At 39.4% G+C, this 18757-nt stretch overlaps 1 protein-coding gene and 2 pseudogenes across 1 annotated transcript; all 3 read left to right on the top strand.

Moving 5' to 3' along the window:
- Positions 1-1397: 1397 nt before the first annotated feature.
- Positions 1398-2279, top strand: LOC117017083 (methylmalonic aciduria and homocystinuria type D homolog, mitochondrial-like; annotated as a pseudogene).
- A 637-nt stretch (positions 2280-2916) lies between these two features.
- LOC117016465 (mitochondrial import receptor subunit TOM34-like) lies at positions 2917-4561 on the top strand. Its single transcript, XM_033095720.1, has one exon. It carries the CDS (start codon positions 2972-2974, stop codon positions 3899-3901), a length of 930 nt encoding a protein of 309 aa, XP_032951611.1. The 5' UTR covers positions 2917-2971; the 3' UTR covers positions 3902-4561.
- A 12583-nt stretch (positions 4562-17144) lies between these two features.
- On the top strand, positions 17145-18540 carry LOC117016803 (elongation factor 1-alpha 1-like; annotated as a pseudogene).
- Positions 18541-18757: the final 217 nt, after the last annotated feature.

Raw genomic sequence — 18757 nt, 5'->3', positions numbered from 1 at the left:
AAAAAAGCCAGTCAGACATGAAGAATATAATAACTGAAATGAAGACTACACTAGAAAGAATCAACTGCAGATTAGATGAAGCAGAAATCAAATCAGTGATCTGGAAGGCAAAGTAGTGGGAAACACCCAATCAGAACAGCAGGAAGAAAAAAGAATTTTTAAAAATGAGAATGTTTTAAGAGACCTCTACAACAACATCAAGCATACTGACATTCACATCATAGGGGTACCAGAAGGAGAAGAGAGAAAGAGAACAAGGGAAACCTATTTGAAGAAATAATCACTGAAAATTTCCCTAACTTGGCAAAGGAAATAGACATACAAGTCCAGGAAGTACAGAGTCCCAAACAAGATGAACCCAAAGAGGTCCACACTAAGACACGTCATAATTAAAATGCCCAAATTTAAATACAAAGAGAGAATCCTAAAGCAGCAAGACAAAAACAGTTAGTTATGTACAAGGAAGTTCCCATAAGACTATCAGCTGTTTTTCCAACAAACTTTGCAGGCCAGAAGGGATTAGAACAAAATATTTAAAATGATGAAAGGCAAAAGTCTAGAACCAAGATTATTCTATTCAGCAAGGTTATCATTTAGAATTGAAGGAAGGATAAAGAGTTTCCAAGACAAGAAAAAACTAAAGGAGTTCATCACCACTAAATCAGCATCACAATAAATGTTAAGGGGACATTTTGAAGTAGAAAAGAAAAGATCAAAAATAAAAAGAAGGGGGAGGCCAGATGGCTCATTTGGTTAGAGTGTGAGCTCTGAACAGCAGGGTTGCTGGCTTGATTCCCACATGGGCCAGTGAGCTGTGCCTTCCACAACTAGATTGAAAGACAATGACTTGGAACTCATGAGCCCTGGAGAAACACACTGTTCCCCAATTAAAAAAATAAATTAAAAAAATAAAAATAAATATAAGAAAATATAGGAAAGAAAAAAATCTCACTGACAAATGAAAACAGTAAAAGCAGAGGATCAACCAACTATAAAACTAGTACAAAGGTTAAAAGACAAAAGTAGGAAGATCATGTGTGATTGCACAATAAAGTAAGGGATACACACACACAAGATGTAAAAATAATGACAAAAACATAAACATGGGAGGATGAGTAAAAATTGTGATTTTAGAATGTATTCAAACTTAAGTGACCATCAACTTAAAATAGACTGCTATAAACATAGCTTGGTATATAGGAAGCACATGGTAACCACAAACCAAAAATGTATAAGAGATGTACAAGAAATAAAAAGAAAGGAATCCAATCATAAAGCTATAGAAAGTCATCAACATACAAGGGAAGAGATGGGTCTGAGACAGCTGGAGGCAGTGGTGGTTACTGGAATAACTCTACAAAATTCAACATATTTTGCATTTGTCCTCTCTGCTAGAAATGGCTAACGTGCTCTGTAACAGAGGCAGACTGGTTTCCTGTCTCCCAGGATTTTATTCTTTAGTTAAAAGAGTTGTAAATCCCAAAGCCTTTTCAACTGCAGGATCTTCAGGTCCTGATGAGTCTCACGTGGCCACTGCACCTCCCGATATATGCTCTTGAACAGCATGGTGTGAAGAAACTATGGGACCATTTGGATCTCAGGATCAGAGATTCCAGCTTCCTGGGAACATAGGTTTTGATCGTCACCTCAAAGGGACCATGTCACAGAAGAAAATCCAGGTTTCTTAAAACTTTGCCTGATATTCTGGTAGAACCTTTACCAAGCGAAAGACATGAGTTTGCGATGACTCAATATGTGAATGAATTTCAGGGTAATGATACACCTATTGAACGAGAAATTAACAGTGCAGAAACTTACTTTGAAGTGCCAAAGTAGACTGTGCAATCTAAACATGTCCAGAATTGCTCTGAAGAGATTTCAACCACTGTTTCTAGAAATGGCCACCAATAAACTAATGATTCTGATTGTAACACAGAAAACTAAGAATGATATCATGGGAGCGAGGAGGTAGAAAATGAAAGAGAAATGCCTTTAGAAAAGTTCATCAGTTGTTGCTGAGGAAATATACTACACTCTTGAAGCTGAAGGCTATTGGGCTGGCTTTATTGACCCATCATCTGGTTTGGCATTTTTTGGACCATATACCAACAAGACTCTTTTGAAACAGATGAATGTTACCAACATTTAAGATTCTCTGTTGTTGATCTTGGTGGCTGTAAAAAGCTTTGTCACAGTCCGGGGTGCCCATGTGATTGTAGGAAGTATCTACAAATGCAACACCAGACAGCCATATTATGAAAAACTTAAGTGGAAACTAGCAGTAGATGTGAATTTATTTACTGTACTATTTGTACTTAACATTTGGGTTGATTTATAAAGACTGTCAAAGGCTTCAGTTTATAAAATTTACTTGTTTCTAGGTATTTACTTAAACATTTATTAATTTACAACATTGGCAAGTGGTTTATAATTTTTAAATCTCAAATGTTCATTCATATGTCATTGAATACATGTTAAGCACATCCACATTATACAGAATGTGATAATTAACGTGTAACAATCCTATTGTTATTTCTTCCTTTATTGGAAAAACCCCAGTTTTAATTATTTTTCTCCAAAAATAAATCATGTATTTGGTTACGATAATATGTGTTTTTTTTTCATTGCACTACTTTAAAAATGTGGTTCTTAAAGACTCCTAAGACACTAAAATATTAATATTTTAAAGTGCTTTTTAAAATAAATGCAATTGAGAATTCTAGATTTAGTGTAGACTTAACTTTTTCTTATTTTCCTTTTCTGTATTACCTGTTAAGTGTTCTTGCATCCGTCTGAGTATTACTTTGAAATAATGTATGTGCAGGAAAAGAAGAATAAGGATAATACTCCATCTTTATGTACAAAAGCATATGAACTTAATCCTTATACATACTAAAAAAATAATTCTTGCTTTTCCGCAAGACTCGGCGGCGGGAACGGACGCGCCCCCCATTTGCCGGCCGGTCCCGGGATGGCCCCCAAACTTGCCAACTCTGTGGAGGGGCTCCGCGCCGCCGGCAACCAGAGCTTCCGCAACGGCCAGTTCGCCGAGGCTGCCACCTTCTACAGCCGCGCGCTGCGAGTGATGCAGGCGCAAGGTTCTTCGGACCCTGAAGAAGAAAGTGTTCTCTACTCCAACCGAGCAGCGTGCCACTTGAAAGATGGAAACTGCGGAGACTGCATCAAAGATTGCACGTCAGCTCTGGCCTTAGTTCCTTTCGGCATAAAGCCCTTGCTGCGGCGAGCATCGGCCTACGAGGCTCTGGAGAAGTATCCCCAGGCCTCCGTCGACTACAAGACCGCGCTGCAGGTTGATGGCAGTGTGACGTCAGCCGTGGAAGGCCTCAACAGGATGACCAGAGCGCTTATGGACTCACTTGGGCCTGAGTGGCGCCTGAAGCTGCCCTCCATCCCCTTGGTACCTGTTTCAGCTCAGAAGAGGTGGAATTCCTTGCCTCCGGAAAACCACAAGGAGACAGCTAAAAGCAAATCCAAAGAAACCAGAAGTACAAAGAGCAAAGTGCCTTCTGCTGAGGATGTGGAGAGAGCCAGAGTTCTGAAGGAAGAAGGCAATGAGCTTGTAAAGAAGGGAAACCATAAGAAAGCTATTGAGAAGTACAGTGAAAGCCTCTCGTTTAGTAACCTGGAATCCGCCACGTACAGCAATAGGGCGCTCTGCTATTTGGTCCTGAAGCAGTACAAGGAAGCGGTGAAGGATTGCACAGAAGCCCTCAAGCTGGATGGAAAAAACGTGAAGGCATTTTACAGACGGGCTCAAGCCTACAAGGCATTAAAGGACTATAAATCCAGCTTTGCAGACATCAACAGCCTCCTGCAAATTGAGCCCAGGAACGGTCCTGCACAGAAGTTGCAGCAGGAAATTAACCAGAACTTAAACTAAAACTCCCAAAGAGCAGCAGGAAACCTCTGTCCGACGACCTTCCTCTGTGCCTGCTCCTGATACCCAGAATGCCCCAGACTGAGCTCTGAGGCGCCGCCTCTGCCCCTCAGAGATGATGGCCTTCCACCCCTTACAAGGCTTGTGTTTGTTCAAATGAAGCTCAGTGTAGCCAAAAACCAGGTATTGTTTTGCTGGAAAGGTTTCCTGCTAGAGCTGAAGCCCTGTTCTCCATTGCCCCTGCCTCGGACGGCTAGCGGATCGCAGAGTGCCTGTCAGCAGAGCACTCGGCTGGCTGCTCCTGCCCCACGCATGCTCCAGACTGCATGCTGCCCCTCAGACTTCACCAGACCCCTCACTGGTTCATTGCAAACTGAGCTGGGAGTAGGGAAAGGGGGGCCACAGGACTAGAAAACCGTGGCCCACCGCGCCACCCAAAGCAGCCTGTTGAGCTGGCTCTCAGGGCTGCCGTCCCTGTGCTGTGCTTGGCATTGTCCTGTGTTCTGAGCTGCAGCCCTTTTGGCCAGGCCCCACTTGGGTGAGGGTGCAGAACCCTGACCCTTGGGCTTAGGTGCCTAAGCTGTTTCGAGAGCCCAGAGGTGTGGCCGCTTGTCCTGAAGGTGGGTGGGGTAGGCGAGGTCTCCTTGGAGTCTCCTTCATTCTGGGCAGGGGTTTGTCTTGCGGCCCCGACAGTGGTCCCCTCCAGACTTCTTGGCTCATTGTTATACGAAGTTAATTTGAACCGAACTGATTCCGATTTTGTTGAGCTGTTTAAGTGATTGTATTAAACGTCTTTCTTCTGTATAAAAAAGAAAAAAATTCTTAACTCCTGGGTTGTAATAAATAGATGTAGATTATTTTCAAACAAACAAACAAACAAAAACATACAAAGGAGGAGAACAAGAGATAAAACAAGAAAAAGAGAAAAATTAGAAAAACAGAAAACAATAAATTGACAATAACTACATATATACCTATCAATAACAACTTTAAATGTAATGGACTAAAAGCTCCAATCAAAAGACAAGGATGGCTGAATGCATAAAAAATCAAGACCCATGCATATATTGTCTACAAGACACCCACTTCAGATCAAAAGACAAAAACAGACTGAAAGTAAAGGAATGGAAAATGATTATTTCATACAAATAGAAATGGAAAAATAAGCTGAAATAGCAATACTTATATCAGACAAAATAGATTTTAAAACAAAAGTTGTAATAAGAGACAAAGAGGGCGTTTCATAATGATAAAGGGATCAATCCACCAAGAGGGTGTAAGTCTTGTAAATATCTATTTTAGATATTTTATGCCAGCACAAAAGAACAGCACCTAAATGTATAAAGCAAATACTGACTGATATAAAGGAAGAAATTGACAGTAATACAATAATTGCAAGGAACTTTAACACTCCACTGACATCAATTGACAGATCACCCAGACAGAAAATCAATAAGGAAACAGTGGTCTAAATGACACATTAGATCAGATGGACTTAGTAGATATTTTTAGAATATTTCATTACAAGGAAAAAAATATATATTCTTTTCAAGTACACATGGAACAGTTTCCATGATAGACCACATGTTAGGCCACAAAACAAGTCTCAGTAAATTTAGAAGATTGAAATCACAACAAGCATCTTCTCCAATCACAATGGTATAAAACTAGAAATCAATTACCAAAAGAAAACTGAAAAAAATATGCAAACACATGGAGGCTAAACAACATGCTACTAAACAATGAATGAGTTAACGGTGAGATCAAGGAAGAAATCAGAAGATACTTTGAAACAAATGAAAATGAAAACACAATAACTGAAAAACTATGAGACACAAAGTAGTTCTAAGAAGGAAATTCATATAGATACAGGCTTACCTCAAGAGACAAGAATAATCCCAAATAAACAATTTAGTCTTACACCTAAATGAACTAGAAAAAGAACAAATAAAGTCCAAAGTGAGTAGAAGGAAGAAAATGATAAAGATCAGAGTGGACATAAACAAAATAAAGACAAAAAATAGAAAAGAACAGTGAAAACAAGTGGTGATTTTTTGTGTGTGTGTGTTTTTTTTTATTATTTTTTAAATTTATTGGGGTGACAATTGTTAGTAAAATTACATAGATTTCAGGTGTACAATTCTGTATCACATCATCTATAAATTACATTGTGTGTTCACCACCCAGAGTCAGTTCTCCTTCCATCACCATATGTTTGATCCCCCTTACCCTCATCTCCCACCCTCCAAGCCCGTTACCCTCTGGTAACCACTAAATTATGTTCCCCAGATTAATTTTCAAACCCCGTGGCCATCGACTGCCCTCCAATCCCCTCACCCTCCCCTCCACCCCCACCCCCCCGCCCATCTAGCAACCCTCAGTTTTTCCTCTTTGTCTCCAAAACTGTTTCTGATTAGTTCATTCACTTATTCTTTTCTTTAGATTCCGCAAATAAGTGAGATCATATGGTACTTATCTTTCTCTGTCTGACTTATTTCACTTAATATAATGTTCTCTAGGTCCATCCATGTTGTTGCAAATGGTAAGATTTCTTTCTTCTTTATGGCTGCGTAATACTCCATTGTATAAATGTACCACAGTTTCTTAATCCAGTCATCTACCGATGGGCATTTTGGTTGTTTCCATGTCTTAGCTATTGTGTATAGTGCTGCAATAACATAGGAGTGCATAAAGATTTTTGAATTGGAGTTTTGGATTTCTCCGGATAGATACCTAGGAGTGGAATTACTGGATCATAGGGTAGTTCCATTTTCAGATTTTTGAGATACCTCCATACTGTTTTCCATAGTGGCTGCACCAATCTGCAATCCCACCAACAGTGCACAAGCGTTCCCTTTTCTCCACATCCGCGCCAGCACTTGTTGTTTGTTGATTTATTGATGATAGCCATTTTGACTGGGGTGAGGTGGTATCTCATTGTGGTTTTTATTTGCATTTCTCTGATGGTTAGTGAGGTTGAGCATTTCCTCATATGTCTGTTTGCCATCTGTATGTCCTTTTTAGAAAAATGTCTCTTCAAGTCCTCTGCCCATTTTTAATTGGGTCGTTTGTTTTTTTGGAGTTGAGTTGAGTGAGTTTTTCATAGATTTGTGATATTAATCCCTTATCAGATATATCATTGGCAAATATCTTTTCCCATTCAGTAGGATCCCCTTTTGTTTTATTGATGGTTTCCTTTGCTGTGAAAAAACTTTTAGTTTGATATAATTCCACATGTTTATTTTTCTCTTACTTCCCTCGAGCGAGGGTATATATCAGTAAAAATCTTACTCCGGGGTAATGTCTGAGAAGTTTCTTCCTATATTTTCCTCTAGGTATTTTATGGTTTCAGATCTCACATTTAAGTCTTTAAGCCATTTTGAATTTATTTTTGTATATGGTGTAACGAGGTGGTACAGCTTCATTTTTTTTGCATGTGTCTGTCCAGGTTTCCCAGCACCATTTATTGAATAGACTGTCTTTACCCCAGCGTACATTCTTGCTTCCATTGTCGTAGATTAAATGGCCATATAGGCATGGATTTATTTCTGGACTCTCTATTCTGTTCCATTGATCTATGTGTCTGTTTTTATGCCAGTACCATGCTGTTTTGATTACTGTAGCCTTGTAGTATAATTTGAAGTCAGGTATTGTTATACCTCCCACTTTGTTCTTATTTCTCAAGATTGCCTTTGCTACTCGGGGTCTTTTATGGTCCCATATAAATTTTAGGATTATACGTCTATTTCTGTGAAAAACGACGTTGGTAGTTTGATAGGAATTGCGTTGAATATGTATATTGCCTTAGGCAGTATGGACATTTTAACTATATGAATTCTTCCTATCCATGAACATGATATGTGTTTCCATCTATTTATATCTTCCTTCATTCCTTTCTTCAGTGTCTTATAATTTTCTGAGTACAGATCTTTTACTTCTTTGGTTAAATTTATTCCCAGGTATTTTATAGTCTTTGGAGCGATTGTAAATGGGATTGTTTTTTTAATTTCTCCTTCTGATGTTTTATTATTGGTATATACAAATGCCACTGATTTCTGAATATTAATTTTGTATCCTGCTACTTTACTAAATTCATCTATCAGCTCTAATAGCTTCTTGGTGGAGTCTTTAGGGTTCTCTATATATAGTATCATATCATCTGCATACAATGATAATTTTACTTCCTCCTTACCAATTTGGATGCCTTTTATTTCTTTTTCTTGTCTGATTGCTGTGGCTAGAACTTCTAGCACTATGTTGAATAGAAGCGGAGATAGTGGGCAACCTTGCCTTGTTCCTGATCTTAGGGGGAATGGTTTTAGGTTTTCCCATTGAGTATGATGTTAGCTGTGGGTTTGTCATATATGGCCTTTATTATGTTGAGATATGATCCCTCTATTCCCACTTTCTTAAGGGTTTTTATCATAAATGGCTGTTGGATTTTATCAAATGCTTTTTCGGCATCTATTGATATGATCATGTGATTTTTATTTTTCATTTTGTTAATGTAGTGTATCACATTAATTGATTTGCGGATGTTGAACCACCCTTGCATACCAGGGATGAATCCCACTTGATCATGGTGTATGATCTTTTTAATGTAGTGCTGAATTCTGTTCGCTAATATTTTGTTGAGGATTTTTGCATCTATGTTCATTAGAGATATTGGCCTGTAGTTTTCTTTTTTTGTGGTGTCTTTGTCTGATTTTGGGATCAGGGTGATAGTGGCTTCGTAAAAAGTGTTTGGGAGTCTTCCTTCCTTCTGGATTTTATGGAACAGCTTGAGGAGAATAGGTGATAATTCTTTTTTGAATGTTTTGTAAAATTCACCTGTAAAGCCATCTGATCCAGCGCTTTTGTTTGTTGGTAGAGTGTTGATTACTGATTCAATTTCCCTGGTGGTAATCAGTCTATTCAGGTTTTCCGTTTCTTCTTGAGTTAGCCTTGGAAGGTTGTAGCCTTCTAGAAAATTGTCCATCTCTTCCAGATTGTCAAATTTGTTGGCATATAGTTGCTCATAGTAATTTCTTAAAATTTTTTGTATTTCTGTGGTGTCTGTTGTCACTTCTCCTCTTTCATTTCTGATTTTATTAATTTGGGTCCTCTCTTTTCTTTGAGGAGTCTGGCTAAAGGTTTGTCAATTTTGTTTATATTCTCTAAAAACCAACTCTTGGATTCATTGATGTTTTGTATTGTTTTTCTGATTTCTGTTTCATTTATTTCCACTCTGATCTTTATTATCTCCTTCATTGTATTCCCTTTGGGCTTATTTTGCTGTTCTTTTTCCAAATCCCTTAAGTGTGAAAATAAACTGTTGATTAGTGATTTTTCTTGTTTCTTTAGGTAGGCCTGCAATGCTATGAATTTTCCTGTTAGGACTGCTTTCGTTGCATCCCATAGATTTTGGGTCGTCATGTTTTCATTTTCGTTTGTCTCGAGACATCTTTTGATTTCTTCCTTGATTTCATGGTTGACCCATTCGTTATTTAGTAACATGTTATTCAGCCTCCATGAATTGGTGTTACCTCCCTTCCTTCCAGTTTTTTTCCTGTAGTTCATTTCTAATTTCATAGCACTGTGGTCAGAGAAGACAATTGGTATGATTTCAATTTTCTTAAATTTATCAAGACTTGTTTTGTGGCCTAACATATGGTCTATCTTGGAAAATGTTCCATGTGCGCTTGAGAAGAACATGTATTCTACAGCTTTAGGGTGAAATGCTCTGAATATATCGATTAAATCCAAGTGGTCCAATGTGTCATTTAAGGCTGTTATTTCCATATTGATTTTTCATCTGGAAGACCTGTCCCTTGTTGTCAGAGGTGTGTTGAAGTCCCCTACTATGATAGTGTTACTGTTGATCTCTGTCTTTATGTCAGTCAATATCTGTTTTATATATTTAGGTGCTCCTCTGTTGGGTGCATAGATGTTTACTAGGGTTATGTCCTCTTGTCGGATCGATCCCCTTATTATTATATAGTGTCCATCTTTGTCTTTTAATATATTCTTCATTTTAAAGTCTGTTTTGTCAGATATAAGTATTTCATCTCCAGCTTTTTTTCTCATTTTCATTTGCATGAAGGGTCTTACTCCAACCCTTCACTTTCAGCCTGTTTGTGTGTCTTTTGATCTGAGTTGAGTCTCTTGTATACAGCATATACAACAAGGGTCTTGCCTTCTAATGCACTCAGCCACACTATGTCCTTTGATTGGAGCATTTAATCCATTTACATTTAAAGTGATTATTGATAGGTACATAGTTATTGCCATTTTTTAAATTTGTAGTTAGATTGTTTTCATCTTTCTTCTCTTTACAAAAGCCCTTTTAATATTTCCTGCAATTCTGGCTTGGTAGTAATAAATTCCGTTAGCTTATTCTTTTGAAGCTCGTTATCTTTTCTTCAATTTTAAATGGTAGCCTTACTGGATAAAGCAATCTATGTTGTAGGCCTTTGTTTACCATCACTTTGAGTATCTCCTGCCACTCCCTCCTGGCCTTCAATGTTTCTGTAGAAAAGTCATTTGATAGTCTTATGGGAGTTCCCTTGTATGTAACCCTCTGTCTTTCTCTTACTGCTTTTAGGATTCTCTCTTTGTCTTTAAGCTTTGCCATTTTAACTACAATGTGTCTTGGTGTGGACCTGTTTGGGTTTATCCGGTTGGAACTCTCTGCACTTCCTGGGCTTGTATCTCGGTTTCCTTCACCAGGTTAGGAAAGTTTTCAGACATTATTACCTCAAATATGTTCTCAATCCTTTGCTTCCTCTCTTCACCTGCTGGTATTCCTATGATACACATGTTGCTGCGCTTGATGTTATCCAGAGGTCTCTTAAACCATCTTCATTGTTTTTTTATTATTTTTATTTTTGTTGTTCCATTTGGGTGATCTCTGCTAACTTGTCTTCTAAGTTGCTGATTCGATCCTCTGCTTCATCTAACCTGCTGGTAATTCCTTCAAGTGTGTTCTTCATTTCAGTTATTGTATTCTTTAGTTCTAACTGGTTGCTCATTATGCTTTCTCTATCCTTCTTTATGTCATCACTAAACTCCTTAAACATTCTTTTTCTCTTTTTTTAAAAAAGATTTTATTGGGGAGGGGAAACAGGACTTTATTGGGGAACAGTGTGTACTTCTAGGACTTTTTTTCCAAGTCAAGTTGTTGTCCTTTCAATCTTAGTTGTGGAGGGCACAGCTCAGCTCCAGGTCCAGTTGCCATTGCTAGTTGCAGAGGGCACAGCCCACTATTCCTTACGGGAGTCGAACTGGTTACCTTTTGGTTGAGAGCCCACTGGCCCATGTGGGAATCGAACCGTCAGCCTTTGGAGTTAGGAACATGGAGCTCTAACCATCTGAGTCACTGGGCCGGCCCTAAACATTCTTATCATCAGTGTTCTGAACTCTGTCTCTGATAGGTTGGTTACTTCTATTTCATTCGGTTCCAATTTTGGAGGTTTGTTCTGTTCTTTTATTTGGGACATGTTTCTTTGTTTCCCCATTCTGACTGACTCTCTGTGTTTGCTAAGATGTATTAGGTAGATACCCTAGGGTTTTTAGTTTTTGCTGGGTTATCTTATGTAGTATGTGTCCTTTATATGTGACTTGCACCACTTCTTTCTTCTCTGTGTGTGCTGTAAAGGTGACTCTTGTGTTGTGTATATTGTCCTGTTAAAGTTGATCTTTAATTGCTTTTGGCTTGTGAGTAGGTGGGATTGACTCCTAGGCTGACTAGTTGTGAGACTTGCCTCTGCCCATAGTGGATATTCTGCTGGGTGAGGGTTGAACACTTAAATGAGGCTTGGCCTCTATGGGCTCTTGTGCCTGTAGAGAATTCCCTCTGGGTGTGTCACTTGTAGGTCAAACCCAGTAGTGCTCTGGTTTGGTCTGGAGTCGGCCTCTGGGTGTGTTGAAGCTTGTGCCTCCTGAGCTGGGCCCTTCAAGTAATCCTCGTACGAGTCTCTTAGCTGTTCTGTGTGATGAGCAGGGAATCCTTTGATGGGTTGTAGACGTTCAATTTGTGGAAAGTTCCAGAGGAGAAGTCAAGCAGTCCACCTCGCTGCCGCCATTCCTATGATGTCACTCTATTTGTAATTTTAATGTGGTCACTCTGCATTCGTCTTGGTCTCTTCCTCCAGTGGCTCCAGACTGGACTTTCCTTCCATGGGGGGAACTGGATACTTTAGGACCTGCCTCTGGTCACAAAGCTCAAGCTCTTCCTGCAGCCTCCGGGCGTCATCACCTGCACTGTGCACTGGATGGGAGCTGCCTGGGATTGAAACTAAAAATCTTTTGTACAGCAAAGGAAACCATTAAGAAAATGAAGACAAACTTCTGAATGGGAGAAGATATTTGCAAGTGATAGATCTGATAAGGAGTTAATATAAAAATGTGTAAAGAACTCATAGAACTTAATATAAAAATCGAATTAAAAAAAGGGCAGAGGATTTGAATAGATAGTTCCAAAGAAGGCATACAAATGGCCAACAGACATATAAAAAGGTGCTCAACATCATCAATCATGAGGGAAATGTAAATGAAAACCACAGAGATATCACCTCAAACTTGTAAGAATGGCTATTATAAAAAGTGGACAAATAACAAGTGTTGGCAAGGATGTGGAGATAAAAGGGAACCCTCATGCACTGTTGATAGGATTGCAAATTGGTGAATCACTATGGAAAACAGTATGGAGATTCTTCAAAAAATTAAAAATAGAACTGCCATATGACGCAGCAATTCCACTTCTGGGTATTTATTTGAAATCCAAAACACTAATTTGTAAAGGTATGTGCACCCCTGTATTCACTGCAGCATTATTTATAGTAGCCAAGATACGGAAGTAACCTAAGTGTCCATTGATAGATGATTGGACAAAGAAGAAGTTTATATATTTATGTGTATATATTTATGTGTATATATATATATATATACCCTCTAGTTCCATCCATATGGCGAATTGATTTTTTGATGAGGGTGCTAAGACCATTCAATGAGAGAAGGACAATCTTTTCAACAAATGATACTAGGACAAAGAATATCCACATACAAAAGAATGAAGCTGAACCCCCTACCTCACATGATACAACATTAATTCAACAATTAATTCAACATCGTTCATGATCAAAATATATGAGGTCTGACAATTAAGTTCATAAACTTGTTGCAACGATGTTGCTAACTTTTTTTGATATCAAAAGGATTATTCCTCACAAATTTGTACCAACTGGACAAACAGTTAACCAAGTTTACTATTTGGAAGTGCTGAAAAGGCTGTGTGAAAAAGTTAAACGAACTGGACTTTTCACCAACAATTCACGGCTCTTACATAACGACAATGCACCATCCACAGCACTGTCTGTGAGGGAGTTTTTAGCCAGTAAACCAATAACTGTATTGGAACACCCTCCCTACTCACCTGATCTGGTCCTCAATGACTTCTTTCTTTACCCAAAGATAAAGGAAATATTGAAAGAAAGACATTTTGATGACATTCAAGACATCAAGGGTAATACAATGACAGCTCTGAATACCATTCCAGAAAAAAGAGTTCCAGAATTGCTTTGAAGGTCAACTAGGTGCTGGCATCAGTGCATAGCTTCCCAAGGGGAGCACTTTGAAGGTGACCGTAATGATATTCAGCAATAAGGTATGTTGCACTTTTTCTAGGATGAGTTGGCGAACTTAATTGTCCGACCTCATATGAGCTAAAATCATACTCATAAACTACTCACAAGAAAACATGGGGATCAATCTTTATGGATTTGGCAATGGATTCTTAGTCAGGACACCAAAAGCACAAACAACAAAAGAAAAATATAGATAAAATAGACTTCATAAAAATGTAAAAAGTTTGGGCATCAAAGGACACTATGCCAAAAGGAAAAAGCCAACCCATAGAATAGGAGAAAGTATATGCGTATCACATATTTGATAAGGTCATAAGCTCCAGAATACATAAAGAACTCTTAGAACTCATGAAAAAGACAAAAATACAATTTAAAAAGTGGGCAAAGGACTTGAATAGATGTTTCTCCAAAGAAGATGTAGAAATGGCCAAAAAGCATGTAGAAATGGCCAACAAGCCTGTGAAAAGGTGTTCAATCTTATTAGTCATTAGGGAAATTTAAATTAAAGCCACAGTGAAATACCACCCCACATACACTGGGATGGCTATAATCAAAAATGGAAACTAAAAAGTGTTGAGAAAGATTGAAGAAATTGGAACCCTCATACATTGCTGGTGAGACTGTGAAATGGTGCAGCCACTGTGGAGAAAGTTTGGTGGCTCTGTCATGCAGAGTGTCATGCGGGGTCTCAGCTCCCGTTCCCCACATAAGAACGCAGGATATGGTGAGGCCAAAAAGGAACATCAATGGAGCCATAGATAGGGGAGTTGTACCATTATATTCTCGCTGGAGGCCGGGCGAGGCATATGAAGTAGGATCCACATGATCTACAGCCCGCCGTCTGCTTTTCTGCCTGCCAACCAGCCAACCAACTAGAGCAGCCCTGGCAGTTATATCAGCAGCCAATTGGCCAACTGTCTACAGCCAATGGCCAACCACCACTAGAGCAAGTCACCCCCCACGTGAGGCTGAGAGCCTGGAAACTGCTTTCTGGGACTCTGTCCCCATAGGCTCCTCAAAAAGTTAAACATAGAATTATCACAGGACCATATGGTCCAGCAATTTCACTCAAAAGAATTGAAAACAGGTATTCAGCAAATACTATACACATATGTTCATAGCAGCCAAAGGTGGAAATAATCCAAATACCCATCAACAAATGAATGGATAAACAAACTGTGGTGTATATGTATACAATAGAATATTATTCAGCCATAAAAGGAATGAAATCCTGATACACTCTAAAATGTGGTTGAACCTTGAAAAGATTATGGTTGGGGAAGGAAGCCAGACACAAAAGGCCACATATTGTATGATTTCATTTATGTAAAATATCTAGACTAAGTAAATCCATGGAGACAGAGAGCAGGTTGTGGTTGCCAAATGCTGAGGGGATTGGGTATGGGGAGTCACTGCTTAATGGTGATGGGGTTGCCCTTTGGGGAATAGAACCATTTTGGAAATAGATGGAGGTAGTGGTTGCACATCACTATGAATGTACTGAGTTCCACTGAATTATTCACTTTAAAACAGTTAATTTTGTGTTACTTTGTGAAATTTCACCTCAATAAAAAAATAAGTGACAAGAGATTGAGGAAGAACTTTGGTGGCTGGATACAGGAAAGAACTGAAACTTTTGAGAAGACCCTGTATTAAGCTCACCTACATCAGTTGCCTTGCAAAGAGATGCCTGGTTCTTCGTTATATCCACCCAAAGCACTCTCTTGTTGCCTCTGGACTCAACTAGGCAGATCTCAGCATGCTTCAAGGGGACAAGTATAATGTCTGTCCCAGGAGAAAACAGCTTAGACTTCAAAAGAATTGTAAGATTTTGCTAATTTGTACTTGCAGAAACAATGGAATTGTTTCTGTGGAATTGTCTTCTCAGAGCATTAGACCAAGCAGGACAGAATGTAACTATGAACTTGTTGATATGAAGATGGACTTAATGGGCAAGTTCAAGTAACTGGAAATCCCATCAACAATTTGCTTGATGAGTTAGCTGAAATTTGGACTAATCTGTGCCATACACTCAATGAAGGTTTTTTTTTAATTAATTAATTTATTTTTTAATTTATTGGGGTGACAATTGTCAGTAAAATTACATAGATTTCAGGTGTACAATTCTGTATCAAATCATCTATAAATTACATTGTGTGTTCACCACCCAGAGTCAGTTCTCCTTCCATCACCATATATTTGATCCCCCTTACCCTCATCTCCCACCCCCCACCCCCCTTACCCTCTGGTAACCACTAAATTACGTTCCCCAGATTAATTTTCAAAACCCCGTGGCCATCTTGTGGTTACTGATTGTTTTCTAATCCCCTCACCTACCCCCTTACCCCCATCCCCCCCACCCCTGCCCATCTAGCAACCCACAATGAAGTTTTGAAGTTAAAACTTCCTTGGAGTTATGAGAGACAGAAATCCATAACAGGTGAAGTAGGAATTTTGGAGAAGACATGATATGCAAAACACACACCATCCACTTCACTACATTCCTTGAAAAGGTCCCAAATACATTAGTAAGGGAAAACTGGCTTCCTTAAAAGCTCTTTGGTGGCTGTTCTCTGCAGGCCAAGTATGACGGTGCAAGATGCCACCTAATTTCAGTGAGGATTATGGGATATTGGAGTAACAGGGACCTGGTTACAGTGATGAACTGCCAGATGCAGGTGGATGCAATGTTTATGATGTACATTGGGGATGTACTGGCAAATTGAATGCAGGGATGACTGGTAAATAGAATGCTTTAATCCTGAGAACTTCTGTTGGTGGCTATTTGATCACTGTCTCTTAGAATGAAATGGGAGCCTTGATCTACATATTTGGAGAAAGTCAAGGTCCAGTAGCCAGAAACATGATGTAAATTATTACAATGGTAAATCATGGCCTCTTACCTAGTTTCCAGACCTAAGCTAGTTCACAGACATGGAATCTCCTAAAGAAATTGGGTCCCTTTAGGAAAATTCCTAAAACACTACCAAAAATATATACTGTAAGTCTTCTAAACCTTCAGCCACAAGGATCGGTTGTCATTTACTAGAGTGACCATGCATGGAGAAGAAAACACTCAAACATTTTAGGAATTCAAACTGTTGTCTGTTGATGTCCCCAGAAATAGACTACCAGAATAACCTGCTGACCAAATAAGGCCAAGTTTATTACTTATGTAGTAAAGGTAAACACCATCTTGACAGAAGCTCAGTGTTTCAGGAGGAGATCAAGGGTAGATGTATATAGAGTTTTAGGATGTATATTTGAAGATTTGAAGCAGCTCTTGCAATGCAGAGATCTGACTGGAATTGGCAAAAATTCATGATGCAACACGATTGGTGGACAGAGTGAGCATGAGTTGTAAAGGGATCTTGATGACAAAACAAATATTTGATAAGCAGCAGAGTTTAGTCAATAGAGTCATTTCTTGTCCTGAAAAGAGGGCTGACTGAGAAGTCTATTGCTCAGATAAAACTAATATGAAGTTATGTTCTGATTTACTCGCATAGCCTTATCCTAATGGGCAAGAATTTCCAGAAATAAATAGTACGGTCTTCCTTTTTCACAATGGATTTGCACCAGAACACAGGTGTAGTGAAAACCTCCGCTAAATCTAACCCAAAATGAGAAAGGAAAAGACACACATCAACATCATTGTCATTGGATATGTAGATTTTGGCAAGTCTACCACTACGGGTCATCTGATCTACAAATGTGGTGGGATCAACAAAAGAACTATTGAAAAATTTGAGAAGGAGGCTGCTGAGATGGTAAAGGGCTCCTTCCAGTCTGCCTGGGTCTTGGATAAACTGAAAGCTGAATGTGAATGTGGAATCACCATTCATATCTCCCTGTGGAAATTTGAGACCAGCAAGTATTATGTGACCATTATTGATGTCCCAGGACACAGAAACTTTATAAAAAATATGATTACAGGCACATCTCAGGCCGACTGTGCTGTTCTAATAGTTGCTTCTAGTGCTGGTGAATTTGAAGCAGGTGTCTCCAAAAATGGGCAGACCCGTGAGCATGCCCTTCTGGCTTACACACTGGGTGTGAAACAACTGATTATTGGTGTTAACAAAATGGATTCCACTGAGCCACCCTACAGCCAGAAGAGACAAGAGGAAATTGTTAAGGAAGTCAGCACTTACATTAAGAACATTGGCTACAACCCTGACACAGTAGCATTTGTGCCAATTTCTGGTTGGAATGGTGACCACATGCTGGAGCCAAATACTCCAGCAAGGGATGGAAAGTCACACATAAGATGGCAGTGCCAGTGGAACCATGCTGCTTGAAGCTCTGGACTGCATCCTACCACCAACTTGCCCAACTGACAAGCCTCTGCATCTGCTCCTCCATGTCTACAAAATTGGTGGTATTTGTACCATTGGTAATTTTGTACCACAAAATTGGTGGTACAAAATCTGTCCCTGTGGGCCCAGTGGAGACTGGTGTTATCAGACCCGGCATGGTGGTCACTTTTGCTCCAGTCAGTGTTACAACTGAAGTAAAGTCTGTTGAAATGCACCATGAGTGAAGCTCTTCCTGGGGACAATGTGGGCTTCAATGTCAAGAATGTGTCTCTCAAAGATGTTCATTGTGGCAATGTGGCTGGTGACAGCAAAAATGATCCACCAATGGCTTCATGGCTCAAGGGATTATCCTGAACCATCTAGGCCAAATCAGTGCCGGATATGCCTCTGTGCTTGATTGTCACACAGCTCACATTGCTTGCAAATTTGCTGAGCTGAAGGAGAAGACTGATCGTCGTTCAGGGAAAAAGCTGGAAGATGGCCCCAAGTTTTTGAAATCTGGTAATGCTGCCATCATAGACGTGGTTCCTGGCAAGTCCAGGTGTGTTGAGAGCTTCTCTGATGACCCTCCTCTGGGCCGTTTTGCTGTTCGTGACATGAGACAGACAGTTGCTGTGGTGTCATCAAAGCAGTGGACAAGAAGACAGCTGGAGCTGGCAAGGTCACCAAGTCTGCCCAGAAAGCTCAGAAGGCTAAATGAATATTTATCCCCAATACCTGCCACCTCAGTCTTAATCAGTGGTGGAAGAAAGGTCTCAGAACTGTTTGTCTCAATTGGCCATTTAAGTTTAATAGTAAAAGACTGGTTAATGATTACTTACATCGTAAAACAATGCAATTGTAAAGCAATTACAATACATCGTAAAACCTTCAGAAGGAAAGGAGAATGTTTAGTGGACCATTTGTTTTTGTGTGTG

The sequence above is a fragment of the Rhinolophus ferrumequinum genome, chromosome 24 (genome assembly GCF_004115265.2).
Source record: "Rhinolophus ferrumequinum isolate MPI-CBG mRhiFer1 chromosome 24, mRhiFer1_v1.p, whole genome shotgun sequence".
Classification (NCBI taxonomy): Eukaryota; Metazoa; Chordata; class Mammalia; order Chiroptera; family Rhinolophidae; genus Rhinolophus; species Rhinolophus ferrumequinum.
Note: the sequence above shows the minus strand (reverse complement) of the source record. Positions and strands in the feature narration are given on the sequence as shown.

What these genes read in the sequence shown, in the direction of transcription:
- LOC117016465 (XM_033095720.1), top strand. Translation starts at nt 2,972, where the DNA reads ATGGCCCCCAAACTTGCCAACTCTGTGGAGGGGCTCCGCGCCGCCGGC.